This window comes from Clarias gariepinus, chromosome 23 (assembly GCF_024256425.1).
Source record: "Clarias gariepinus isolate MV-2021 ecotype Netherlands chromosome 23, CGAR_prim_01v2, whole genome shotgun sequence".
Classification (NCBI taxonomy): Eukaryota; Metazoa; Chordata; class Actinopteri; order Siluriformes; family Clariidae; genus Clarias; species Clarias gariepinus.
Window position 1 is genome coordinate 23,219,856 of NC_071122.1, and position 27,645 is coordinate 23,247,500.

At 39.0% G+C, this 27,645-nt stretch overlaps 3 protein-coding genes across 6 annotated transcripts in view; 1 reads left to right on the forward strand and 2 right to left on the reverse strand.

Annotated features, from left to right (window-relative positions):
• The first annotated feature begins 1,126 nt into the window (after window positions 1-1,126).
• nfya (nuclear transcription factor Y, alpha) lies at window positions 1,127-8,409 on the forward strand. 3 transcript variants are annotated; one of them, XM_053483506.1, is made up of 10 exons: window positions 1,127-1,313; window positions 2,537-2,646; window positions 2,774-2,854; window positions 3,260-3,406; window positions 3,595-3,726; window positions 4,665-4,764; window positions 5,001-5,146; window positions 5,812-5,985; window positions 6,068-6,169; window positions 7,877-8,409. In XM_053483506.1, the coding sequence occupies exons 2-10, from the start codon at window positions 2,569-2,571 to the stop codon at window positions 7,937-7,939; spliced, it is 1,023 nt and encodes a 340-aa protein (XP_053339481.1). In that variant the 5' UTR covers window positions 1,127-1,313; window positions 2,537-2,568; the 3' UTR covers window positions 7,940-8,409. The 3 variants fall into 3 exon arrangements, with proteins under 3 accessions (XP_053339481.1, XP_053339482.1, XP_053339483.1); XM_053483507.1 differs by having other exon boundaries at window positions 2,774-2,851; XM_053483508.1 differs by lacking the exon at window positions 2,774-2,854 and having other exon boundaries at window positions 1,129-1,313.
• Window positions 8,410-8,654: 245 nt separating this feature from the next.
• Window positions 8,655-17,680, reverse strand: cav4a (caveolin 4a). The gene is made up of 3 exons (XM_053484273.1): window positions 17,022-17,680; window positions 13,708-13,895; window positions 8,655-10,139 (listed from the first exon to the last, which is right to left on the reverse strand). Exons 1-3 carry the CDS (start codon window positions 17,244-17,246, stop codon window positions 9,989-9,991), a joined length of 564 nt encoding a protein of 187 aa, XP_053340248.1. The 5' UTR covers window positions 17,247-17,680; the 3' UTR covers window positions 8,655-9,988.
• A 9,010-nt stretch (window positions 17,681-26,690) lies between these two features.
• The window catches only part of si:ch211-213o11.11 (probable G-protein coupled receptor), a 7,128-nt gene continuing 6,173 nt past the window's right edge, over window positions 26,691-27,645 (reverse strand). For both annotated transcript variants that reach the window (XM_053484412.1, XM_053484413.1), the window contains exon 2: window positions 26,691-27,645. This exon is cut by the window's right edge and continues 519 nt beyond it. In XM_053484412.1, coding sequence (XP_053340387.1) covers window positions 26,756-27,645 — 890 coding nt within the window. In that variant the 3' untranslated portion in view covers window positions 26,691-26,755.

Genomic DNA, 27,645 nt, shown 5'->3' on the forward strand with positions numbered 1-27,645 from the left:
TAAATGCTTGGAGTGAGTCAGAATTTCTTCTTTTTTTTTTTTTTTTTTTGTCCACCCCGCCTTTTGAAGCTTGATCACAAGTTCTCAATGGGATTAAGGTCTGGGGAATTTCTTAGACATGGACCCAAAATTTTGATGTTTTGTTCCTCGAACTACTTGGTTATCACTTTTGCCTTATGGTGAGGAGCTTCAACATGCTGGAGAAGGCATTGTTCATCACCCAACTGTTCTCGGATAATTGTGAGCGAGCCCGCAGATGAATGGTCTCAGGATGAGAGAGAGTAGCAGCACAACACACCAAGTGAGGGGCAGCGAGTGACCACACCACACTGTGTCACACACAGACGAGCATACGCACACCAACAAATACGCACTGTTATTATAACTTATTGTTCATACAGTATACACTACTGCTTAAAAGTTTGGGATCACTTTCTAACTCCTGATTTTTATTTCTTTTTACACTGTAAAACAATACTGAAGGTCTTTATCCAATAATCTCCTTTAAATAGTTGATATTGAGATGTTTCTGCTACTTCTGCTGTGTAAAGCTTCATAACGGCTCTAATCTGAGGTGCTGGTTGTTAATTGGTGATTTCTGAGGCTGATGACTCTAAATGAACTTCTCCTCTGCAGCAGAGGTCAGTTTTGGTCTTGATTTCCTGGGAAGGTCTTCATGAGGGACAGTTTTATCTTGGAGCTTGATGGGTTTCGAATATACACTGGACCTTGACAATACTGTTCTTGCAAGAACTGTTCTAGAAATTTGCAAGTGGTTCCAAACTTTTAAGCGGTATTGTGTGTGTGTGTGTGTACTGTATATATACTTTCCTTTTTTTTAATGGCTGTACTCTTTTATTTTATATATGTTTATTTATTGTTACTGTTTACCATTTTCTTATTCTTTTATTACTCTTTTACTTTTAATTTATTATTATTATTATTATTATTATTATTGTCTGCTTCTGTTATTTTCTTGTGACTTTGGCAATTCTTATGCAAATATTTGTCATGCCACTAAAGCACCTTTGAATCTTGAATCCTGACAGACTATGTACGACACACACACACACACACACACTGTCCGCCATCTTGCCGCGCTGTGCTTCTGTGCGCGTGCGGGTTGTGATTGGGCTCCGCGCGCCGCCATTGGAGCCAATCAGCGCTGCTGCGAGCGGGGGAGCCGGTGAGTGCGCGCGGGCTGAGAGGGGACGGGACTCGGGAGCAGACGGCGATTGGTGTGCGACCGACCAACCACAGGACTATCATCATTATAAACAACAGGAATTTAACCAGGCAGGATCCGTGCGTGTGTGAGTGTTAACTCGGACAGCGTCGTTTCTCACACTTTCGAGTTGACCCGAGTTAGCCGAGAAGCTAACCGTTATAAAGAGGCCTGCGTGAGCTAGCTTAGCTAAGCCCTGTCCTTTGTGGTGGTGGTGGTGGTGGTGTTACATGGAAAATATATATTAAGCATCTCAGACTAACTGTTAAATCATGTTCAGTGTGGTATGAATGAAACTCATTAATCTTGGCATGTTGTTGTAAAATCATATAAAAGTATTTATTCGCATAAATTCGCCACAACGCCTGAAATTTCAACCACTGAATCAGGGCCATATCCCAAATACCCGCTGTTTGATTATATAGGGCACTAGGTAGATAATGGAACGCCGTCGAATTGGACATATTTGTAGCGCACTATGAAGGGAGTGTGAAGCAATTTGGGATTAGACCCCTTTCTCAACCGCCAAAATTAGACAGTTATACATATATAGACAGTAGATAGCTGTACAGTATACTGCGTTCATTAAGTGATGTGTATATACAAGTTTTTGAAGCGTATTCATGCAGGTAATAACAACGTTACAAAACTAATAAGAGACTTTAGGATATAAGTTCCCAAATAGTCGTGATTCATGCTGTGAAAAGTTTATTTATATGCATGTTGAATGCAAATTATATAAATAATGAATTGACTGTTTTTATATTTTTATTACCTTTCAATCCAAATTCATATAAAACCTTAAATGTTTAATGTGATATTAGTGTCACCTGTGATATCTCCATTCATAAGGGTAAAGTATCTGAGAAGAAAAGCATACAGTATGAGTCAAAAATGTTGCACTTTATTTTAATTAACTTTTAGGGGGAATATATATATATATATATATATATATATATATATATATATATATATATATATATAGAGAGAGAGAGAGAGAGAGAGAGAGTGCAGTGAGGGCGAATGAATGCACCAGTATCTTCACTTTTTTATCAGAAGTTAATCTTTGTTGTTGTAGGGCTGCTTTTAGGGGACCAAACAGGAAAAAGTCTAATGGAGAAAGATCAGGACTATAGGGAGTACTCCTCGTCTAATATGTTTGATAAAAAAAAAAAAAATGAAATAGGATTAAGACCTAAAAATTAAAAACTTTTGAACAACAAAGTGCTTGACTGAAATCTGAATTCATGTCAGCTCTGCCAAGTTAAGTCCTTATCTTCATACTCATACCTGTTCACCTTGTGTTTGCAGCTTGGAGTCTGGGTTCGTTATAAACTCTGAGCATGGAGCAGTTCACTGAGGCGGCGAGCGGAGGAGAGCAGATCGTGGTGCAGACGGCTGGTGGATCGGTGCAGCAGCAGGTACGAGATCTGACTGTGAATATGTAGGAGTGTATCTCTGGGAGGCTACTGTGTGTGTATGTGAGCACGTATGAGAGAGAACGGGAGGTGTGTGTATAACTGTATGGCTGCATTCTCTGTGGTCCAGAGCACAGTGACTGCAGTGCAGCTGCAGGCCGAAGGTCAGGTGGATGCGGGTGCGGCCCAGCAGGTGCAGACACTCCAGGTAGTGGTATTCTCTCTCTCTCTCCGGCCCGTCGGCTGCCTGCATGTCTGCAACCACAACTACGCCAGAACAGAGCGAGACGGCGATGCGCAGCCGAGCCTCATTCTCTCATTTCATACATTTGTTTATTACTGATTCAGAATGTTAAGTGTTTGGTGGAAATCTGTGCGTGAACGCGACGCCATGAAACTTAATTCACGTTACTCTGCATGAATACATCATTACATCCGGTTGTTACAATGACTGTTAGCATGGCACGGATATCATTTCTCCATGCACATGTTTAGTGTATAAGTGTGTCCGTTGTTGTATTCATTTCAGTTTAGGTTCTGCATGATGTCATGATGTTGAGCACTGAGAGAGACCTGTGGCATCCTAAAAATTAACCTCTTGCTTTTCTTTTTTAAGGTTCAAGGACAGCCTTTAATGGTGCAGGTCAGCGGGGGTCAGCTGATCACCCCTTCTGGGCAGCCCATAATGGTACAGGCCATGCCGGGAGGACAGACGCAGACCATCATGCAGCTACCAGTGACGGGCTCACAGGGTCTTCAGCAGGTGAGCAGGAGTGTGTGTGTGTGTGGAATCAAAGAACTACATAGACTAAACTGCAGGGTCGTATGCTATAAAATTATTAACTAGTGATTTATTTAATCTTTTTTTTTTTCAATAAATTGTCACAAACGTCTCCAGCGTCCAGAGTAACAACAGAAACTTGTTCTGACTTTGCTGTGTGTCCGTGACAGATCCAGCTCGTGCAGCCGGGACAGATTCAGCTCTCAGGAGGCCAAACGCTGCAGGTCCAAACTGCACAGGGACAGACGCAGCAGATCATCATCCAGCAGCCACAGACAGCAGTGACCGCGGGACAGAACCAGGTCTCAACACACACACACATGCGCGCACACACACATAAAATTAAATGCATCCTGCAATGGATTTTTTAAAAGTTTTAAAATATTGTAAGGGAAATGCAAAAAGCACAGACGGATACAGTTTGTAGTACTAGTGAGTGTAATAGTTTGATATAACATATTAATATAACATAATATACTGTATAACACTATATACAGTGCTGTGAAAAAGTATTTGCCTCCTTCATAATAATTTCTTTTTGTATATTTGTCGCACGTATTGATTCAGATCATTAAACAAATTTTAATATTACACAAAGTTACCTCAAGTAAATACAAAATGCAGTTTTTAAATGATTATTGAATTTATTAAAGGGGGGGGGGGATCTTTGGAAACTTGCCTGGAAATGTGTGGAAAAGGCTGCTAAACGACTGCTTGTGACTTTAAAAATGTAAAAACAAATAACAAGAAATAAATAGTGGAATAAGTTTAGCCATAGAAAATAGAACAAAATCGAAAAAAAATTCAAAAATATAAGGAATATAAAAACTTATCTGTACAATGTAGTAAAAAAAAATATATAAAGATGAATTTGAATGGAGATAAATGGAAATGACCAGGAAGTGTGCAAATGTGCATGTGTGTGTAGATTTCCATGGTCCATCAATGTCCATAGTCTGCAATGTTCGAATAGTGCAAATGTGCAATCTCCATAAATATCTGGGTAATAATGTAATGTAATAAGTGTCCATTACTGTGCAGTGTGCAAAAATGCAGAGCTGATTAGCCCTGTTGTTTTTTACTCATGGTTCCCTTGTGCATTTTTTACAATTTGTTTAATGATCTCATTCAGATGTGTGACAGATATGGGCAAAAAAGAATATTGCTTTTAAATAACAGCGCTGTTTAATAGTGTAGGCTCGTGTGTAAATGAGAGTGTGTGTGTGTGTGTGTGTGTCAGCCTCAGCAGATCACAGTTCAGGGTCAGCAGGCTCAGACGGCGGAGGGACAGACCATCCTGTACCAGCCGGTCAACGCTGATGGAACCATCCTCCCACAGGGTAACACAACAAAAATACTGGTTTAAAAGCTACAGGTTTTAGTAAGGAAAGATATGGAGATGGATAAAACCAGACGTTTTCCTAAATATGTCCCTATTAAATACAGGAAGGAAAATATTGTAATATTGTAAATATAAACAAAGCTCATCCTTCAGGGTAAGCTCAGAGTAAGACTTCAACCTCTCTCTCTCTCTCTCTCTCGCTCTCGCGCTTTTGTGTGTGCATCTTCTCTTCAGGTATGATCACTATCCCAGCCGCCAGTTTAGCCGGAGGTCAGATCATCCAGACAGGTTCAAATGCAAGCAGCACCGGAGGTCAGGGCACCGTGACTGTTGCAGTTCCTGTTTCAGGAAACGTGGTTAATGCTGGTGGAATGGTTATGGTAGGTCACTCATGGGATACTGTTTATAGAGAGACTAGCGCAAGTACGCGTCAATGACGAAAAAAGAGTTAAAAGGTTAAAGCTTAAAATAATCTGCTGTTTTTTAATGTAATCAGTGATATTATTATTTCAGGTTAAAGCCCACATACATGTCTGTCTTTCATCATCGTCATCCAAATACGCAAATTCCCTGTTCGGTAAACGGAGAGTGAATCACAGATGAGGAAGCGAAAAAGTAGATCGGATAAAGATTAAGTTTTGTCTTTAACCGACTCCAGCGTGTTAAAATTTACTTTGAGCAAGTAGTGCATTAATAGCTTATTTTAAAGTAGGTTATTAAGTCCGGCACATAACTGTTCATAACATCGCTTTTACTCAACATTTTAATTTCATTTATGGTGCAGGTTAAACTTCAGGCAGAAATCTAAGCAAAGGTTTCATTAAATTCTGACATACATACAGACAAATTTTTCTGAGCCTGATTTCTGGTACTACAGTGTATGAAACATAAAGATATCATTGAAGAAGTGGGTTCTGACCCAATGTACAGACAAAACCCTTCTTTTATTTATATAGATTAAGTTCTTTCAAATATAATTGGCCAGTTTGTTAAATCTGTGTATATGTATATATATATGTATATGTATACTTGGTGTGTTTATCAGATGGTCCAAAGCGGTGGCTCGGTCCCGACCATGCAGAGGATCCCCCTGCCCGGAGCAGAGATGCTGGAGGAGGAGCCGCTCTACGTCAACGCCAAACAGTACCACCGCATCCTGAAGAGACGCCAGGCCCGCGCCAAGCTGGAGGCCGAGGGCAAGATCCCCAAAGAGAGGAGGGTGAGTTAAACACTCACACAGAAAAGCCTCTACAGATTTATGTAGTCCTGTGTGTTTAACCTGGTTGTGCTTTTCATTTCAGAAATACCTCCATGAGTCTCGTCATCGGCACGCCATGGCGAGGAAACGCGGCGACGGCGGGCGATTCTTTTCGGGGAAGGAGAAGGACGAGATGGGCATGCAGGTGAGCGGGAGGCTCCAGATACACCCCAGCTCTGATTGGACTGCCATCTCAGCCTCGCACCTGGCATAACACACGTGCAATACACGCTTCCTTTTACAAGCTAAAGAGACTGCATGTGTGAATGTCCATGCACATGTCCGTATTTGTCTATTCCTGTGCTTGTTTTGTGTGTTTGTGCGTGAGTGGTAATGCTTCAGGCTTCATCACATGCATGTTGCTTTTTATTGTTGCTTCAAGCGTGTGGCTCGATGCCGGTACTATACAACAATACACACAAAACCCTTTAAAAAACACTAAAGTGGTTCAAACCAGTTGGGACATTTGGTAACAGCTGCTTTCCCGCATTTGCCTCGATACAAGCGGTGACCAGATCATCTCCATGATTGACTTAATGTGCTAAATACACAATTATCAAGTTCAGCACTTTATCTATCTAGTCGCTAATTTAGTGCCTAAAAATGATCCGCATATGGATGTAGAATTTATTGATAATGTTTCAATACTTCTGGCACTTGAGAATCTCAGAAAACTGTAAGCGTTGATGAGTTTTCCAGCTGATGGTCGACTTTTGAACTTTTCTCAGTCTGTGATTGAGGATGTTTCCGTTCCATACTCTGTCGTTTCCTCTCAGACTCGTAGTAATGAATCCGTGTCTCGTCACCAGTAATGATTCTCTTTAAGAAACTTTCATCTTCCTTATAGTATCGCTCCACATTCTGTTTGCAGATATCCGAACGCTTCTGTTTATTTTTTTCCCCAAGTTGTATCAGCACCTGATACACCCTCATACCACAAAAAAAAACACAAATCACTGCACGCTGCTCTTCTGTCATGCAAATCATCCATTTTCGTTCACACTGCAGTTACAGATTAACAGATGTAACACGTTCACACCTGCACAGCAGTGACAGGAGTGCGTATCATTTTTGACTCACCCTCATATTTTTCGTTACAGGTGCTTTATGTGATAGAACAGTCAGTAGAAATTACACTTTATTTTAATCAGACATCACTTAATCTCAGGAAAATCAGTGTTATATATTTAGGTTGTCCACATCATGTCTTCACACTAAACCAGCCGACTTTGAGCTTCATCACTGTCTGGAACTCACTGTGTCATAAAGTGTCACTGTTCACTCTCGCCGTCTGCATGGCTGGTCTGTAATCTGTATCACTGCTGCTTTGTGTTGGAGTTCTGTGTCATTGCTTAAATGTTTGGCATAAATTGTGTTTACATGTTCAAAATGTAAAAGGATCATGTTTAAGATGCTGTACAAAACAAGATGTGTTTTTTTTCTTTCTTATGTTTATGTTCCTGCTGTTTTTTTTGTACTGTATTCTTCTGTTCCTTTTGCAATAAACACTTATATTTTGGGTTTTATTCTTTTTTTTCCTGTTTTTAATATTTAAAGGATTTAATGGATTATCTAATCTAATTATTTCAGATTACCCTATACATTAATTTTAGATTATTATTTAATTGTAGTCTTCTGGAGCATTTAGACATGATGTGACTTTTGTAAAAAATTTAAAATAAAAATAACAGTAATGCAGAATGCTTATGGAACATTACATGTATCTTTCATTACAGCTGTGTGAGTTTCCCATCATACGAGTGTATTATAATAATAAATTAGCAAAACTGTCACAGGGTAACTTACTGTTATTGCTTTCATCGCTCCTCCTCTTCCTCTTCCTGTTTGGTAGGAGGAGTCTGAGGAGTCCCCGGTTGGAGACGAAGCCGTGACTCAGATGATCAGCGTCTCATAACCCTTCGTACCTGCATGAAAGGTTGCTCCGAACTCCAGCCGGTGCTGTGTACAGATTTCTACACTGAGTCTGGTGCTTCAAGAACAAGAAAGCTGATCTATGATCAGTTTTTTTTTAAATGTCTTGTAAATAATGCTAATGCAGAGCTGATCCCAGATCAGTGCCCTGCAGACCTGAATATTCCTCTATGAAAGCATGGAAGGACTCGAAGTGCGTGTTTATTACACGTCATGCGATGCGTCCAGGCGACTCCCGGGGGCGCTCACGTGTGCTGATCTGATCAGCTTCAGAGCATGAGTTTTAATCTTTAATCTTTGTTTTAAATGTTAATGTTGTAGTGAAACAACACCTGTGTTTAGAAGAAGCAGCTTATATAAACATGTGTTGTGTTTATTGAAATACATTTCCTCATACATTTTGTGAAAAATATTTTTGCTGACTATGCGTTTTCACACCGAAATCCAAAAAAACTATTGGCACCCTTCAGGAAAATAAATAATTATACTTTTCCTCCATAGTTTTTTCGTTTTTTAGCACCTAGTTTTGTTGAAAATCATCACTCGTTTGACTTTGAAGTTTTGTAAGGATTTGATGTGAAGATTGACGAAAATAATATAACGTGTTATCTCATTTGCCTTTCTGTCCTTTTCTGACTTAAAAAAAAATTAGAAATCTTGCCACCTTCTCTACAAAGGGACATTCCTCTATAGTCTAATTTTCAATCTGACTTTTGTTTTCATTGCCAGGCAACTACACCACATCTCAGAGGAACTGTGATTAAATATAGATGCCTGATAGTCGTTTCCAAATGCCACGCATGTACACTGAACCCCTGACAGAGAGAGAGTCTAAATTGGATCATACCACTGTAAACAGCAATGTAGTAACCGGTGGTTTTATCAAACCCTCACAAGGGATTGTATGATGAAAATCGATGATCGATATCTTTTACAGAGTTCCCTCTTGCCACCAGTAGTGGGTGTTGTTCTGAAGAGCCAGATACGCTATACAGTACACAATCGTGATCATTTAGCGGTTTGGAGAACACCATATCCCTAAAACCTAGAGCCTTGATCTTAATGATGTGTTCTTATTTGTTTTTGAGTGTCAAAACTGGCCTCTGATCAGCAGAAAAAAATTATAAATCGAGGTTTTCACCAACCGGACCTGCTCTGCCAGCTTTCAGTGGCCGCACATTAGCATCAAAATGGCACGCAACGAATAATCAAGGCCTGAAATAGTGCAGAATAATTTGTGCTTGTGTGTGCCAAACAAACGGTGCTTCACTCAGTTCAATAGCTGGGATTAGATGCAGCGTATCCCTATTTGAATTTAAGAGAGACAGATGGATAAGCCTTTTATAACATCATACAGATTTAAGATAAAAAATGTGAAGACTTTGCCTCGCATTACATCAAAGGATTCATTTAACCTGAAAGTCTGAGATTATTTTGTGTAACAGATATACAATACTCGTGTAGTTACAGCACACATGATTGGAAAGTAATTTTAAAAATGTTTGGATGAAATATCTTGAAGATGAGGTGTTTTCATTCCTTGCTTTGGTTATACACACTACAGTGAGAAACAAGATTATCATGTCAATTCCATCATATTACTCACACGTACTGTATATGTGTAAATACACAGGTATTAAAGAAAACTTAGTGTTTAAATATGCACAGTATTAATAACTGTAAAATTCTTCATTACTAATAATACTGTGCGCACAGACACCGGCCTACTGCAGTGCATCGTGGGATTTATGATGATGCTTTAATGATGATGATTTTACTTAAATAGTGCTGTATATTGTCAAGTCGACAGATACGGAACGATCGTGACTTTTTCTCGTCCTGATCCTGATCGCACATTTTGTTTTGTTTTGTTTTTTCAAGAAAAAAAACCCCTCTCACACCAGTCCTGTCTGGTTATTTCTTATACCAAAACAAAAAACAGTGAGTCCCAAGAACCCTGTGATTATCACGCCACATCTGGTGACCGTGTCTCTGCTCCAGCTGAGGTGAAAATGTTCCCGGAGAGAGTGTTTCATTCCTGCGTGAGTTGCACGCTGATGCTCGTGCAGCACCTGGAGGCGCTGTGGTAGACGGGGAGGACGAAGATGTCCAGAATGCTGCTCCAGAGCATCTGCAGCCAGTTGGTGTTCATGAAGATTACCTTTACACATGGCGTGAGAAGCCTGAAACACAAGAGAAAGAGAGAGAGAGATAGAGAGAGAGAGAGAGAAATGAAAGCTTTCCATCATTCCATCTTTATCCAATTTCTATGAGAGCACTCATCTAAGATGTTTCAGGTCTTCCTGAAGTGGTTTGTAAGATGCCTTGACATTAAGTTAATTAAGTTATAGCTTTTCTTTAATAAAATTAAAGAAAAGCTATAAATGTGAATAGCGATTTTTAATGAGTACACGGTTTGTTCTCACCAGCATCTGATTGGGAGGCGTGGCCTAAAGTTTCAAGGTGGATCTGTACATTCTTCACGATCTTTTTCGTTTCAGATTTTTCTTTAATTAGCAGTCATTAATGTTTCAAAACTCTGTTGTGTACAAGGTGAGTTTTACACTGACAATCGAGTGCCTTTTGCGTTATGTTTTATGAAAAATGGGCGGAGTTAAGTAACTGTTTTACTTACTTTTTAACTGTGGGTGGGTGGAGCTAGATTCTGAGCCAGAAAAATGCATCAGTAAGTTTTATTGATCACAATGTTTCCTCCTAAAGAGTTAGTGAGGATGGAAAAGTGAGCCTAAATTATTTCATAACTCCATTTATATTAGAAGTAAAAACTTCTTCTTTGTCTTTGGGCTGTTCCCTTTCAGGGGTCGCCACAGCGAATCATCTACCTCCATCTAACCCTATCCTCTGCATCCTCTTCTCTCACACCAACTAACTTCATGTCCTCTCTCACTGCATCCATAAATCTCCTCTTTGATCTTCCTCTAGACCTCCTGCCTGGCAGTTCCAACCTCAGCATCCTTCTACCGATATATTCACAATCTCTTCTCTGAACATGTCCAAACCACCTTAATTTGGCCTCTTTGACTTTATCTCCAGAACATCTAACGTGGGTTGTTCCTCTGATAAACTCATTCTTGATTCTATCCATCCTTGTCACTTCCAAAGAGAACCTCAACATCTTCAGCTCTGCTACCTCCAACTCTGCCTCCTGTCTTTTCTTCAGTGCCACTGTCTCTAAGCCGTAGAGCATCGCTGGTCTCACCACTGTCCTGTACACCTTTCCTTTCATTCTCGCTGATGGTCTTTTATCGCACAAAACACTCTTAAAGTCCTGCACATTCTTTACCTCTGCTCCCTGTAGCATCACCGTTCCTCTTGGGTTCCTCTCATTCACACACATGTATTCCGTCTTACTGCGGCTAACCTTCATTCCTCTGCTTTCCAGAGCGTACCCCCACCTCTCCAAATTTTCTTCCACCTGTTCGCTGCTCTCGCTACAAAGCACAATGTCATCTGCAAACATCATTGTCCATGGAGACTCCTGTCTTACCTCATCTGTCATCCTGTCCATCACCAGAGCAAACCAAAAGGGGCTTAGAGCCGATCCTTGATGCAGACCCACCTCCCCCTTGAACTCTTCTATCACACCTACAGCACATCTTACCACTGTCTTACAGCTCTCATACATGTCCTGCACCACTCTAACATACTTCTCTGCCACTCCAGACTTCCTCATACAACACTATAGCTCCTCTCTTGGCACCCACTTTATTACTCTTCATTACCTTCTCTGTACTTCTCCACCAGCACCCTCAAAGCAAATACCGCATCTGATGTACTCTTTCTAGGCATGAAACCATATTGCTGCTCACTTTGTTAAACAAACTTGTCAGAAACTCTACTGCCACCTCTCCTAAGCACTTCCATACCTCCACAGGTATGTCATCAGGACCGACAGCCTTTCCACTCTTCATCCTCTTCAACGCCCTTCTCACCTCACTCTTACCGATGTTTGCTACTTCCTGTTCCACGACAGTCATCTCTTCTACTCTTTGTTCTATTTCGTTTTCCTCATTCATCAACTCCCTCCATCTTCCCATCACCCTCATGGCACCTGTCAGTACTGTACATTTCCATCTCTATCTTTAATCACTCTAACCTGCTGCACATCCTTCCCATCTCTATCTCTCTGCCTTGCCAACCTGTACAGATCCACCTCTCCCTCCTTACTGTCCAGCCTAGCATACAAGTCCTTATATGCTCTTTGCTTGGCCTTTGCCACCTCTACCTTTACCTTACTCTGCATCTCCCTATACTCCCGTCTACTCTCTTCAGTTCTCTCAACTTCTTCTTAGCTAGCCTTTTTCCCTGTATACACTCCTGGACTTCCTCATTCCACCACCAAGTCTCCTTGCCCACTTTTCCCTTACCTGATGATACACCAAGTACCCTCCTACCTGTCTCCCTGATCACACTGGCTGTATTTGTCCAGTCAACTGAAAGCACCTCCTGACCACCCATAGCCTGTCTCAACTTCTCCCTGAAGACTTCACAACATTCTTCCTTTCTCAGCTTCCACCACTTTGTCCTCTGCTCTGCCTTTGTCCTCTTCACCTTCCTCACCACCAGGGTTATTTTACACATCACCATTCTGTGTTGTCTGGCTACACTCTCCCCTACCAACACTTTGCAGTCACTGATCTCTTTCAGGTTACAACGTCGACACAAGATGTAGTCCACCTGAGTGCTTCTGCCTCCACTCTTATATGTCACCCTATGTTCCTGCCTCTTCTGGAAGAAAGTATTTACTACTGCCATTTTCATCCTCTTTGCAAAGTCCACCACCATCTGTCCTTCTACATTCCTGTCCCGAAGACCAAACCTGCCCATCACATTTTCATCACCTCTGTTCCCTTCCCCAACATGTCCATTGAAGTCTGCACCAATCACCACTCTTTCACCTCTGGGGATGCTCTGCATCACTTCATCTAACTCACTCCAGAATTTCTCCTTCTCTTTTAACTCACATCCTACCTGTGGGGCATAACCACTAACAACATTGAACATTATCCCTTCAATTTCCAGCTTCAGACTCATCACCCTATCTGATACTCTTTTCACTTCTAGAACATTCCTAACAAACTCCTCTTTCAGAATAACTTCTACTCCATTTCTTTTTCTATCCACACCATGGTAAAACAATTTGAACCCTGATCCTAAGCTTTTGGCCTTGCTATTTTTCCACCTGGTCTCCTGGACACACATTATATTCACCTTCCTTCTCTGCATCATATCAACCAACTCTCTTCCCTTCCCTGTCATAGTCCCAACATTCAAAGTCCCTACTATCACTCCTAAACTCTTTCCTTTTCTCTCTCTGATTCAAACACGCCTACTCCTCTCCTTTTTCGATCAACAGTAGCCCAATTTCCACCGGCACCCTGTAAGTCAACAGCACCGGTGGCGGTTGTTGTTAACCCAGACGCAACCAAGCCGGTATGGAAATTATATTTGTAATTCGAATCATTGATTTGGCAAATGTTTTTACGTCGGATGCCCTTCCTGACACAACCCTCTGCATTTATCCAGACTTGGGACTGGCACAAGAAGACACTGGTTTGCGCCCCCCCCCCCCCCCCCATTATTCTAACTATTATTAGAAGTAATAGTATAGTAGTATAGTATAGTATAGTATAGTATAGTATAGTATAGTATAGTATAGAAGTGCTATATAAATTATTTAAAAATCAGGTTGTTGAGGATAAATTTAATTCAATTGAAAACTACTCGTACCAGATGTGAAGGCAGGTGAGAAGCGCGAAGAGACATCCAGCGATGACAGAAAACGGAACCGCGAGTACCGCCGTGACGATGCGATAGATCCAAACACGGGACACCTCGAAGAGCGCGTTGCTCCAGAACCACACCCGGTCTCCACTGCGCACCGAGAGCGGCTCGGCGATCACGTCCTCGAAACTCACCTGAACACACCAACCAGTGTGACCACACGGCTTACACATCAGACTTTTCAGAGACATTTAATAAAGAATAAAACACTGTGATAAACCATCAGGGTGGTTTGATAAAGCAGATTTACATCCTGAAGTCTTTTATTTCTCTTATACTACAGCACATTAATGACGATTTTTGCTTAGACTTTTTAAAAATTACTTTTATTATACATGTTCTAGAATGTCAATTACTTTGTGTCTCATCTGTTCTTGAATTTCTTTAGATTGTGTTGCTTTTCGAGATCTTTTAGCATGCGTCACATTGTCCTGCTCAAAATGTTCTATTTAGGTGATTTCTGGTGATAATCAGGCCTGGGCGTGGCAAATGAAATTTAACAATTTAAAAAACAAATTGTCACTTCAACCATATACAGATGGTTCAAAAAGACTACCTAGATAACATAGAGACCTAAGTAGCTGTCTAGCTGGGACAAGACAGATTGACATTTTAAGTTAACAGGTAACTGTTTACATTTTTATACAAAAGCAACAACATAAAGTGCATGTGCAAACGTGCAAACAAGAACGACAAAGTGACAATGCGACAAACATGACATTACAATACCTTGTGGTAATAAGGCGATGAGTTGTAGTAGTGGGAGGAGAAACAGTAAACAGTAAACATTCCGTAAATACTGTAGCAGCAAGCATCAATAGTTAGTGCAAATTAATAAGTAATGAATATATCTCTATGGTCGAGGATTCGATTCCCGCCTTGGGCCTGTGTACATGCAGTGTGCATTACTCCCCGTGCTTGGTGGGTTTCGTCCAGTTCACATTGGCATTTACAAACTGCACATAGTGAACATGAGAGTGTACTTGTGTGCCTTGCCATGGACCGGCACTCCATCCAGAGTGTACCCCGCCTAATGCCCATAAAGACTGAGTGAGTGAGACTCTCGTGTTAATCTCATGTGATGCAGATAAACATCAGCCTGCACTCTTAAACCCACACTAGAAAGTCCTTCAGCTCAGCTCAGTAGTGGAGTATTAGCATACGAACAACACTCGATGTGATAACATCACTTACACTGAGCACTAATTAGGAGGTTTTGGAGAATAACTTCAGTGATGTGGAGAATAAAACAGGACGGGATGATAAAAACCTGCCAATATGTGTTTCTTTTGGAGTGGCGAGATGAAGCGGAGGTAATAATGATACCAGTCCAAAGATGATTATTTCCCAAAAGCAGCACATCCCAAATGTTTTATTTTATTTCTCCTTCTCGCTAGAGGTTAACCAACACCAAAACATTTACATTTGTTAAACACCGTTAAAGAGTTTGTAGAAATAGTTAAAAGGTTAAATCTAAAAATAATCTGCTGATCTTTCATGTAATCAGTGATATTATTATTATTATTATTATTATTATTATTATTATTATTATTATTTGAGGTTGAAGCCCACGTACATGTCTGTGTGTCTCTCTGTACAGCAGAACTCTCTGTCTAACTTATTAACGCAGAGAAATCCCATTCTGTAAGGTTGAGTATCTTACGCCTTGTTTACACTAAGTTGTCCTTCTTTGGTGGTCAGACAAATACACTCCCTGTTCGGTAATCGGAGAGTGAATCACAGATGAGAAATGGAAAAAGTAGATCAAAGGATAAAGATGAAGTTTTGTCTTAAAAATTTACTTATACTTATACCACTTCAGCGCTGTTATTTCAGCCAAAGTGAAAATATGAACTAATCCCAGTAAAAATATTCACTTTATCTTTTCTAATATCTATTGGTGCAGGTGTTTGTTTACATTGAGACAGTAGTGCATTACTAGCTCTTTTAGCGGTCGATTAAAGACGCGCCCACAGTTTGACGAATAGCGTCAAAACTTCTAGTTTGTAATCCGGCACAAGACTGATCATAACTTTACGTCTGCTCAACAATTTGATTATATTTATTGCACAGGTTAAACTCCAGGCAAGTATGGTTTTAACCTTTATTCCTGAAGGAATAAACATCCTTTGATCTTTCCATTCATCTTTGAAGGTTTGGTTTTCATAGTCTACTTTTTTTTTTATTGTAGTAAGCCATGCTGTCTCGCCTTCATTTATGTTTCTTGAGGATTATGTCATTTTTGTGTCTTCTCCATACTTTAAGTGGTAAACTATAACTTTGATTGGCTCTGTCGAGTGACATGTATAGCCACGCCCACCTTGAAAAAGTGCTACAAAAAAGCACTAAATGCGGTGATATAATCTGACGCATAACTACTCATAACTTTCCTTTTATGCAACAATTTAATTTCATTTATTTATTTTCATAATAACTTTAGGCCAATACCGAAGTTCTACCAAACGTTTATTAAATTCTGTCGAACAGACAGACAGAGAGAAAAATGTTCTGAGACTGATTTCTGGTCCTCCGGTGTATGAAACATAAAGATATCACTGAAAGAGCGAGGTCTGACCCAATGTACAGACAAACCCTTTTTTTTATTGATATAGATGCATTTTATTTGTTTGTACAGTAGCTACGTTAAGGAAATTAATGTCCATGAAATTAGTTGGTACATTATTACTTATCTACTTTTTCTCGTAGCAGCTATAAAACATTATTTACTGATGTTTAACCACAGACCCCTTTTAGGCATTTCCACACAACTTTATCTTTATGTAAATGTCTGTCTTGGTTTCCACTACTGTAAAATCCTTTCTTTATTCTTGGGATTTCCCAGGCACAAAGTTCATGAGATAAATCTCCATCAGCGTGCTGCTATAATTGTGCTCATGATATGAACAAGAACACTCGTGCTGCTTTTATCCTCCATCTGTCTCGGAGCCGCAGCTGTTAGCATTCACTTCAAGACAAGTGAACTTTATTTACACTTTATCTGATGAGCGAAGAGGAAGCGCGGCCCTCTCGAGAGAAAGGTCTGAGTGGTGAAGTGGACAGGAGAAGCACCTTCTCAAGGTTAGTGCTGTACACTGTACTGCGAGCTCACAATATTTTCAACTGAACAGGGTTTTTAATGAAGTTCCACCCTCATAGAGCGCAAACTATGATTTCTATAAAGTTTAAATCAGATACTTTGCTCTGTTCTTGCAGGACGTGTTGTCCATGTCTCAACTGGGACGCACAGGTTATTCAGTTACCTTGAGACATTCGTTCAGCTCTCGGGGATCTCTCTCGTTGATCAGAGGCCTTGTGTCGCTCTGCGTCGAGATCATGTCCTCCTCTTCGTCCTCCTCCTCCTCCTCCTCTTCCTCCATGACCGTCTCCAGCTGTGTCTTCCACGGCTGCTGTCCCGTGCTGTCCTCGCTGTCCCCGTCGTCCCCGAGGTCGATCTCTATATCCGCAGGGGCTGCACTCCGCATCATGGTGCCGGTCACGAACGCAGAAGAACTTCTTCACTCGGCCGAGCAGTGTGTTGACTGTGGTGTGTTTGCTGCGGTGCCAGGGTTGAGGGACGGATATATTAGGAAACTGACTGCGCTCGTACAAGAATTCCCCGTGGGAAGATCTGTACCCCCTTCTAGTTGAGCTATAAATACTGCAGGATGGGCCGTATTTCACTTTTTAAACACTCCTCTTGTGAGTAACTAGAGAAGCACATGGAGGGTCAGATCTGTTTTAACGTGATTGTATGGATACATAAAGACATATATACTGTACATACATAAATACTTAAAGGGGCAGTATGTGATATTTTGAGCCCACTCTTAACTTTCCCCTACTTTTTCCCCAAATGACCCACCAGTCCGTGTTAGCAAGGTATAGCACATGACCTGCTGTTTAAGAGAAAAGGGGCAGGGCTTCAGTCTTCTTTTTTTTTTTTGTGAAGGGGCGGGGCTAATTTCTGGGCCAGAAAAACGTAACTAGAAATCTGAAGTGAAGATTGTGATTCTCTAAGTAAAAATACCTTAAATGCTAGATATCTTTTTTTACTTTATACACATTTTGACACGAGCAGTATGTCCAATAAGAACGTCCAATAGCAAAATGAAAGTTAAATGGACGTCTTTGATGTTATCTTGCTGTTAAGTCCATGTCTTTTCTGTGCGTCCCTGGATGTCTAAACGTGTTATCTGAATGTTTATATGATGTGCTTCTGTGTACATGTCAGTGTACATATACAGTAAGCTTGCATATAAAATAATCACACTCCCATTGTGTAACATTGTGAAACACAATCGGTTATGTCATAGGTTTACACATCAGAACTTGACAAAGGTTCAAAAAAAGTCACATATAATATATTAAAATATATAATATATTAATTTTTTTTTACAAAGTTTTCCCTTTATTAAACAACTACTATTTAAAAACTAAAAACTAAAAGTCTGTAACAGTTTTACATTAATGTTAAGCAGCCATTAATCAAACAAGTAAACAACAAATAAACAACACGAACACCTTTTACGTTTTATAAATGAAGCATTAGAAAAAAGTAATCAACATGAATTACATGATCTTTTACTGTTGAATAAACTCCTTTGTCAATGAAAGGTGCTTTGCAAAATGTGTGCTAGTATATATATACTGTGTGTGGATATATAATATTTCTTACTCGCAGTAGACATAGGGACAAGTGGGACAAGCCCACGGCTGGGACAGACCATTAACATACATCCCCTTAGTTCTGTGCTCTCGCCGGACTGCAGCTGTCAAGAAGCGAGACAACATTAGGACATGCTGTTATTATTATTAATGTTACTGGACCATCATGTAGATTATAGTCAGCAGTATTAAAGGCACTGAGTTTTAACAAGAATGTCTGGCAGGACGCTTTCAATTGACTGACTGGGGAATGGAAAAAGAAAATCACACACACAGACAAAACCAACAAGATAGTTAATGAGAACCCAGCAGCCCATATAGTAATATTCCAAATACTTTGTGGATGTAGCAAAGATTTAGACAAGTATTATAGCTATCCGATCCGGGTCGTCGAGAGTCACATCCCGCTCTAAATCTTTTTACATTGTCAAGCTGGCGTTCAAATTTTCACTTCACAGTGTAATACTGGGGCGGCACGGTGGGGGTTAGACAAATGGATAGATAGACAGACTTTATTGCACCCATGAGGGAAATAATTAAACGCTTACACCACGTATTGTATTTTGACTATTTTAGATTTTTTCCAGTTTATCACTGATTGCGACCAGATACATCAGATTCATTTAGAAGAGTCGTTCAAAAAGATAAAATATTTCACAAAAGAAATAAAAGACAAGCCAGAGAAACGATGTACACATTGAAACACAGATGAAATGTTTACCAGTTCGTTATTAAAGCTGCATTGTGCCTTCAGCATTAACACGACGCCGCGGGAATCCATTACGCACACACCGAGCTGATGGATGGGTTTAAAATTGTTAGTGACCTGTCAGTGCTTTATAATAGTGTTTTAAAAAAAAAAAACTCAGAGTCGCCGTCCTGAACGTTACAGACAGATTCACTTTATGCACAGCAAAGACTAAAGCTGGGAATTAGGAATACAACAGTTGGGAGAGTGATTTATTCCTTTTATACCACAGCAGGTGTGTAGGATGAGTACACTGTCATAATTAATTATCTAGATTTGTGAAACAAGTTAATTCTGGTTCTCACATTACATTATATCAGCTATAACCAGTCTTTCCTCCACCAGTCTCTCTTTTCTTTTCTTGTAGCTGAGACTAACGAGACTAATGAGACTAATGAGACTAACGAGACTAATGAGACTAATAAGACTAATGAGCTGGTGGACAGAAAACAGACTGAGACAAAGGGCCAGGAGAACCGAGTGCTCATTTATCTTTCAGTAATGTTGACCTGTCGTGCTTTGATAAGATCATCTGACCATCCTGACCTGAGTGGGACTTTCCTCCTTTTTCTGGGCGATAGTCTGTAGTAGACTGGTACGATGACTCTTCGATGGTCCTTGGCACTTAGCAGAAGTCAGCAGAAGCTCTTTCTTTTTAAAAGAACTTCTGCAGAAAGTTTTGCTATGTTTTTAGGAATTTATTTCTTAAAGCAAAAGGATCTGCCAATAAAACAAGACGTTTTTCACCTACAATCTTTACTAGACATTTTACTAGAAATAAACGTAATAACCTCTTATTTCGTAGACTTTTAATCTCGGTTTAAGAAATACTGTAGATTAAGATCTAGATTTAAGAATATTTCACTTGCTCAGACGACATTACATTTTTTAAAGGTTTTAGAACGAGCTTGTTCATGAACCCTTGACTTGTGGTTTATCACAAACAGATGCTTTTATTATTTAAACAACACGTTTGACCATCCAGAATCCAGAATTCTTGGAGCGAAGCCTCTGAGTTTCTTTGGCCTGATTGTTGTTTGGGGATGTTTACATGCCGACACTGAGACGGTGATTTAAGCCACTTCGCTCAACACAAGCGCGGTCTATCGGGTGAATCGTTCACTTGACAGACTGCGTTAGTCATAACTGTGTTCGTCTGTGTGTTTGTGATCGGCACTAATGAAGTCAGCCATGACGTCTTTCAGAGAAACACAGCGCCATTTGAAGCCGCTACAGAAACAGAGGCCATCACGTCATGCAGCAAAGGGATAATGTGGAAAGAAAAACCCCTTATTGAGCTTTTAGAATGATCTGTTCCGTTCACACACACACACACACACACACACACACTTAATTAGACACACTGCTGGTTTCAGTAAAGTTGAAATACAGAAACATTAAGATTTTTTTTGTGATTATGACATAAAATGTCTTCTGATTTATATTTCACACAGAAATCAAGTAAAGTGAATAATCACTTACAATCACAGTTTGGAACAGAACATTTAGATCACAGAATAAAACTGTAATTTATTTGTGTGTGTGTGTGTGTGTGTGTGTGTATGAAAATTTCCACTTAGAAGTCAACTTATGTTCTTCTTTCTCTTCTATCTTTTTTTGTATGTTTTGCTTTTTATTGTCACACACACACACACACACACACACAGCTTAGTGCTTTAGTGTTTCATTTACTTACTGTAGTATATGAAGGCACTAATGGACTCTAAGTCTCTGTGGCAGATGGTGTGTGTGTGTGTGTGTGTATGACAGGCTGATAAATGTATGATGTACTACTCTTTGAATTAAAAAGGAAAAGAAACTTTAAGAATAAAACAAAAACAAAATTCACAGAAAATAAAACACATTTTCTTTTTTTTATCTATTTACTAAGACATTGGTGGTCTGATCTACTTTATATAATATTTATGTGGTCTAATCTACTCTATATAAGGTATCGGTGGTCTGATCTACTTTATATAATATTTATGTGGTCTAATCTACTCTATATAAGGTATCGGTGGTCTGATCTACTTTATATAATATTTAGGTGGTCTAATCTACTCTATATAAGGTATCGGTGGTCTGATCTACTTTATATAATATTTATGTGGTCTAATCTACTCTATATAAGGTATCGGTGGTCTGATCCACTTTATATAAGATTCATGTGGTCTAATCTACTCTATATAAAGTATCAGTGGTCTGATCTACTTTATATAAGATTTATGTGGTCTAATCTACTCTATATAAGGTATTAGTGGTCTGATCTACTTTATATAATATTTAGGTGGTCTGATCTACTTTATATAAGGTATCGGTGGTCTGATCTACTTTATATAAGATTCATGTGGTCTAATCTACTCTATATAAAGTATTAGTGGTCTGATCTACTTTATATAAGATTTATGTGGTCTAATCTACTTTATATAAGGTATTAGTGATCTGATCTACTTTATATAATATTAATGTGGTCCAATCTACTCTATATAAGGTATTAGTGGTCTGATCTCCTTTATATAATATTTATGTGGTCTAATCTACCCTATATAAGGTATCAGAGGTCTGATCCACTTTATATAATATTTATGTGGTCTAATCTACTCTATATAAGGTATTAGTGATCTGATCTACTTTATATAATATTTATGTGGTCTAATCTACTCTATATAAGGTATCGGTGGTCTGATCCACTTTATATAAGATTCATGTGGTCTAATCTACTCTATATAAAGTATCAGTGGTCTGATCTACTTTATATAAGATTTATGTGGTCTAATCTACTCTATATAAGGTATTAGTGGTCTGATCTACTTTATATAATATTTAGGTGGTCTGATCTACTTTATATAAGGTATCGGTGGTCTGATCTACTTTATATAAGATTCATGTGGTCTAATCTACTCTATATAAAGTATTAGTGGTCTGATCTACTTTATATAAGATTTATGTGGTCTAATCTACTTTATATAAGGTATTAGTGATCTGATCTACTTTATATAATATTTATGTGGTCCAATCTACTCTATATAAGGTATTAGTGGTCTGATCTACTTTATATAATATTTATGTGGTCTAATCTACCCTATATAAGGTATCAGAGGTCTGATCCACTTTATATAAGATTTATGTGGTCTAATCTACTCTATATAAGGTATTAGTGATCTGATCTACTTTATATAATATTTATGTGGTCTAATCTACTCTATATAAGGTATCGGTGGTCTGATCTACTTTATATAAGATTCATGTGGTCTAATCTACTCTATATAAAGTATCAGTGGTCTGATCTACTTTATATAAGATTTATGTGGTCTAATCTACTCTATATAAGGTATTGGTGGTCTGATCTACTTTATATAATATTTAGGTGGTCTGATCTACTTTATATAAGGTATCGGTGGTCTGATCCACTTTATATAAGATTCATGTGGTCTAATCTACTCTATATAAAGTATTAGTGGTCTGATCTACTTTATATAAGATTTATGTGGTCTAATCTACTTTATATAAGGTATTAGTGGTCTGATCTACTTTATATAATATTTATGTGGTCTAATCTACCCTATATAAGGTATCAGAGGTCTGATCCACTTTATATAATATTTATGTGGTCCAATCTACTCTATATAAGGTATTAGTGGTCTGATCTCCTTTTTATAATATTTAGGTGGTCTAATCCACTCTATATAAGGTATCGGTGGTCTGATCTACTTTATATAATATTTATGTGGTCTAATCTACTCTATATAAGGTATCGGTGGTCTGATCTACTTTATATAATATTTATGTGGTCTAATCTACTCTATATAAGGTATCGGTGGTCTGATCTACTTTATATAAGATTCATGTGGTCTAATCTACTCTATATAAGGTATCAGTGGTCTGATCTACTTTATATAAGATTTATGTGGTCTGATCTACTCTATATAAGGTATTGGTGGTCTGATCTACTTTATATAATATTTAGGTGGTCTGATCTACTTTATATAAGGTATCGGTGGTCTGATCTACTTTATATAAGATTCATGTGGTCTAATCTACTCTATATAAAGTATTAGTGGTCTGATCTACTTTATATAAGATTTATGTGGTCTAATCTACTTTATATAAGGTATTAGTGATCTGATCTACTTTATATAATATTAATGTGGTCCAATCTACTCTATATAAGGTATTAGTGGTCTGATCTCCTTTATATAATATTTATGTGGTCTAATCTACCCTATATAAGGTATCAGAGGTCTGATCCACTTTATATAATATTTATGTGGTCCAATCTACTCTATATAAGGTATTAGTGGTCTGATCTACTTTATATAATATTTAGGTGTTCTAATCTACTCTATATAAGGTATCAGAGGTCTGATCCACTTTATATAATATTTATGTGGTCTAATCTACTCTATATAAGGTATTAGTGGTCTGATCTACTTTAGATTGAACACATCAGCATCGGGGTCATGATTCCTCATAAATCCTCTGCTGTGGATGAACAGTAAGCCTGAGACACTGATATTTTATGATGATGGTAAGTTTTCCATACTATAGATACAGTATAAGGTAGAGATGGGAGAAAAATCGATTCAGTCATAAACCATAATTGTTTTATGTGGTGATTCATGTATCGCCACATTGACCCCAAAAACAACATTTTTACGTTTATAATAGAGATGAACCAGTCGATTGACCAGAATTGGTTGGTTTTCAGTTTGATTGTCCGTGACCGGTGATCGGCCAATCAGCCTCAGATATAAACGATTCTGTCCAGAGCGCAGAAACTTTCCGAGGGGAGCAACAGAAACACATTTTTATGGCATCACATTATCAAAGATTGCACGTGTTAAAACCAATTTATTACCATGTTATTGTCAAACTCACCTCTCAAAATCTCAAAAACACTACGAGCGCTAATTAGTTGAAAATCGCGTGTTAGCTCTTCCTGCCTTCACGCTCACTATCAAGTTAAGTTTTGAGACTTTGGAGGCGTTTGAGGTGGTAAAACATTGCCATTTCTTTATACTCCTACAGGTGGCGCTCTCTGAACTATTTACACATTTTTATGCGGCGTGAATTATTTTCTAAGTTTTTAAAAAATAATAATAATTATGACGAATGACAGAGATACTCGCTGCTCAGTTAAATGTTAAACTCTTGTATTTGAAATTAGATTGTATTGTCTAAAAGCTGTGCTCAGTTTTTAAGTGGGAAAACTCATTAGGAACAGGTAACGTTTTAAAGGTTTAAAATGATAAGAAAATATTGAATCGTGATAATTATAGAATTGCAATATTAATCGAATCGGCGTAGATTCACAATATAATATCGTATGGGGAGGTATACAGCATTACGTGATGTACTGTTGTTATTCAGCAAAGTAAGAAGCATTTTTCTGTCCGTGTTTGTACTGTACATAATTCTAGTGAAAAAGCTAAAAAAAAATTCTTCTAGCAAAAGCCCATAATCTGATAATCTCCTCAGCAGTATAATAGATCTATTCAATGTATAAATAGCATTCAGCTAAACAAGAACATTAATAGCTTGTCGTTCATTTTTTTATGCCATCATTAATTTTTATATGGTATTGATCACACATTTGTTTATAGATTATTCACGGAGATGCATCTATAGCTAATTTATGATCTGTATACGGAATCTGTTCACTAGCATTGAAGATGTATAAAAATGCTGAATTCTGAATGTCATGTCCGATGAACTTTATTCATTTCAAATGCTGGCGGGATAAAACAATACAAGCTAGCTCCACGTTTTTAAACGTTTGTTTTTAATGATACGCAATTAAACAAGCTCGATCTGTCCCAAGGGAAGTGTTTTTTAGCTTTAAGAGTTTTCTAAAAGGACGAAGCAGTAAAGGTGATAGGAAGAAGCGATGAATAGATCCACGAAATTCAGACTTTATAGCACGTTATTATCACGTTATAGCACTGTTTGCACAAAAAAAAAAAAAAAAACAAGCACCAAAACATAATGGGCCATTTTAGTTACTCGGTTGTTATCGAGGATGAAATGCAGCAGACATTTATAAGGCCATTACTTATGCTTTTTGCACTATAGTGTGATAAGTAGGCCTTTCTGTATCTCCTGGACTTTGACAGACACATTATCCAGCAGTGAAGCTCGCCAGCCAAGGCTGTTAAATCATTTTTTTTTTTTTCCGAAACAAAGACACGTTGTGTAACACACTCCCCGTGACAGAGTGAAGGGTATTTTATTCAGCATGGAGACAGGAGATCTTAGAGCCAAGTAAAGAAATAAAAATAAACAGAAATCAAAACAAAAAGACAGCTTTTGAAATTGAATAAATACAGTTCCAAATAAATATCATTTCACACCATATAAACCCGACGTGAAACTACTCACATCACAAATAACCGAACGTTAAAATATGCCCTCAAACAATATTAATCAACAACACCTAATATACTGTCTACACTAATACAGAGTCTTAAGTATTGAGCAGAAAATCAGCGAACGACTCAACAAACACTGGTACCAAAATACAAGCCTATGTGTTAAACCGATAGCAAAATAGACGCATTTAAAGAAGAGGTTGTGTCAGTTTTAGTGGTGTTGCACTTTAAGGCAAATGAACAAAGACGTGTTGTTATGGACCGTGCTGAAAGTTCTCATTTTGAATAAACCACAGTTGAAGACGAGATAATTCTAGCCATTATTGTGACACATGTTTAAAAACGCTTTTTAAATTCTCTGTAAAAAGAACAACCCTGAGTATCTGAGGTTGACTTCACACAGCCGGTGTGTATCAGATTTTATTTTCACGTATCTGATTCAATCTAATTCGAGTCACTGGATCGTTTTTTTTTTACTTTAGGAATGGATCAGAAATTTGGTAATATTTAATTAAAGCTTTTTAAAAATAATCATCAGTGATCGGTGAGATCCATCGTTCGAAGTGAAGTCAGTGGACATAAACAACCCGCCATTGAAGTGTGTGTTTTGTGTGTATCACCCATTATCACATGCTATTAGCATGACCAATAGACCCAAAAGAGATTTCAACTGTACATCTATTATTTTAAATAGAAAAAAATTTGGAGGGGAATTAAACATTTTTCTGTGGTTCTCCGCTATGGATCTGTTTTGACCGTTATTAATTCAGTTGATTGATTTGAATCTGATTTCAGTCATCCGTACTTTGATCTGGCTTTCTTTAAATGTTTCAGGTTCAGATTCATTTTTAGCATTTTAAAAAGCAGATTTGAAACAAATTTAAATGTCTGAAATTTGGATCAATTTTAAACGTTCCAGATTTGGATATGATTTAAATGTTCCAACTTTGGACCTGAAATGACCTTTCCCGATTCTGATCATATCAGTCATTCGAATGTTTCAGATTTGGATAAGATTTTAAACATTCCAGATTTTGATCCATATTTGAATGTCCTAGATTTTGGATCCCATTTGAATGTTCCAGGTTCGGAGCTGATTTGAACGTTCCAGATTTTGATCTGAATTAGATGCTCCAGATTTGGATCCAAATGAAACATTCCAGATTTTAATCCAATTTAAAAGTACCAGAATTGGATGCCATCTAGCAGCAGCCTAGGTGAGTTCCTCAGGGATCTGTCCTGGTATCCTGAACCCAGTTTGGTCCAGTGTATTCCTGGGAGTCGCAGTGTTGTAACTGCTGCGTGTGGCTTCCATCGAGCTGCTGCGCTTCAGAAAATGCAGGAAGTCTTCGTGTGCCGAGGCATCGTGCCCGGATGCCGGGGGCCTTGCGGGTCTGCTGGGCGAGCGGCAGCAGCAGCACATTGTCTTGCACACCTCTTCTCGAATCTGGCGGTTCAGCAGGCCGTAGAAAAATGGGTTTGCGGCGAAAGAAGAGTATGCCAACCACGTGACAGGGCCTTCTGCCTCATCAGCTGAGCTGTGGGCGACGTCCAGGGACAAATGCAGATGGAAGGCAAAGTACGGCAACCAACAGAGGACAAACTGTCCCACTATGACAGCCAGCGTGAGTGCTGCTTTACCCCCTACCACTGTCCGGCGTGGCCTGCGAGGGGCATGAGTCCCGGTCCCTCTCCTGGCACTTGAGTTGTTGGCAATGATGGTGGTTTGGCTGTTAACAGAGTCAGAGCGGTGTTTCGGGCGAGGTGTTGCAGGCACCCAGCTAGGAAGAGGTCCCCTGTGGCGGGCGGCCGTGTGAGCCACCTTGTAGACGTTAGCATATACGGCCAGGATGATGGCGGCGGGCACACAAAAGCAAAGCACGCAGAAGATGATGGAGAAAACACGCCGGTGCCCGCTGTGGCTCCAGTGAAGCGAGCAATGGGCGGCAGCAATGGCACTATGGTGGCGATAACTGGGCCAACCAAACACAGTGGCCAACCCAAGGACAGCAGACGCCAACCAGACCAGCGCCATGACCGCAGCAGCAATACGGGGTGTCATTTTGGCCTCGTAGCGCATCGGGTGCACAATGTAGTAGTAGC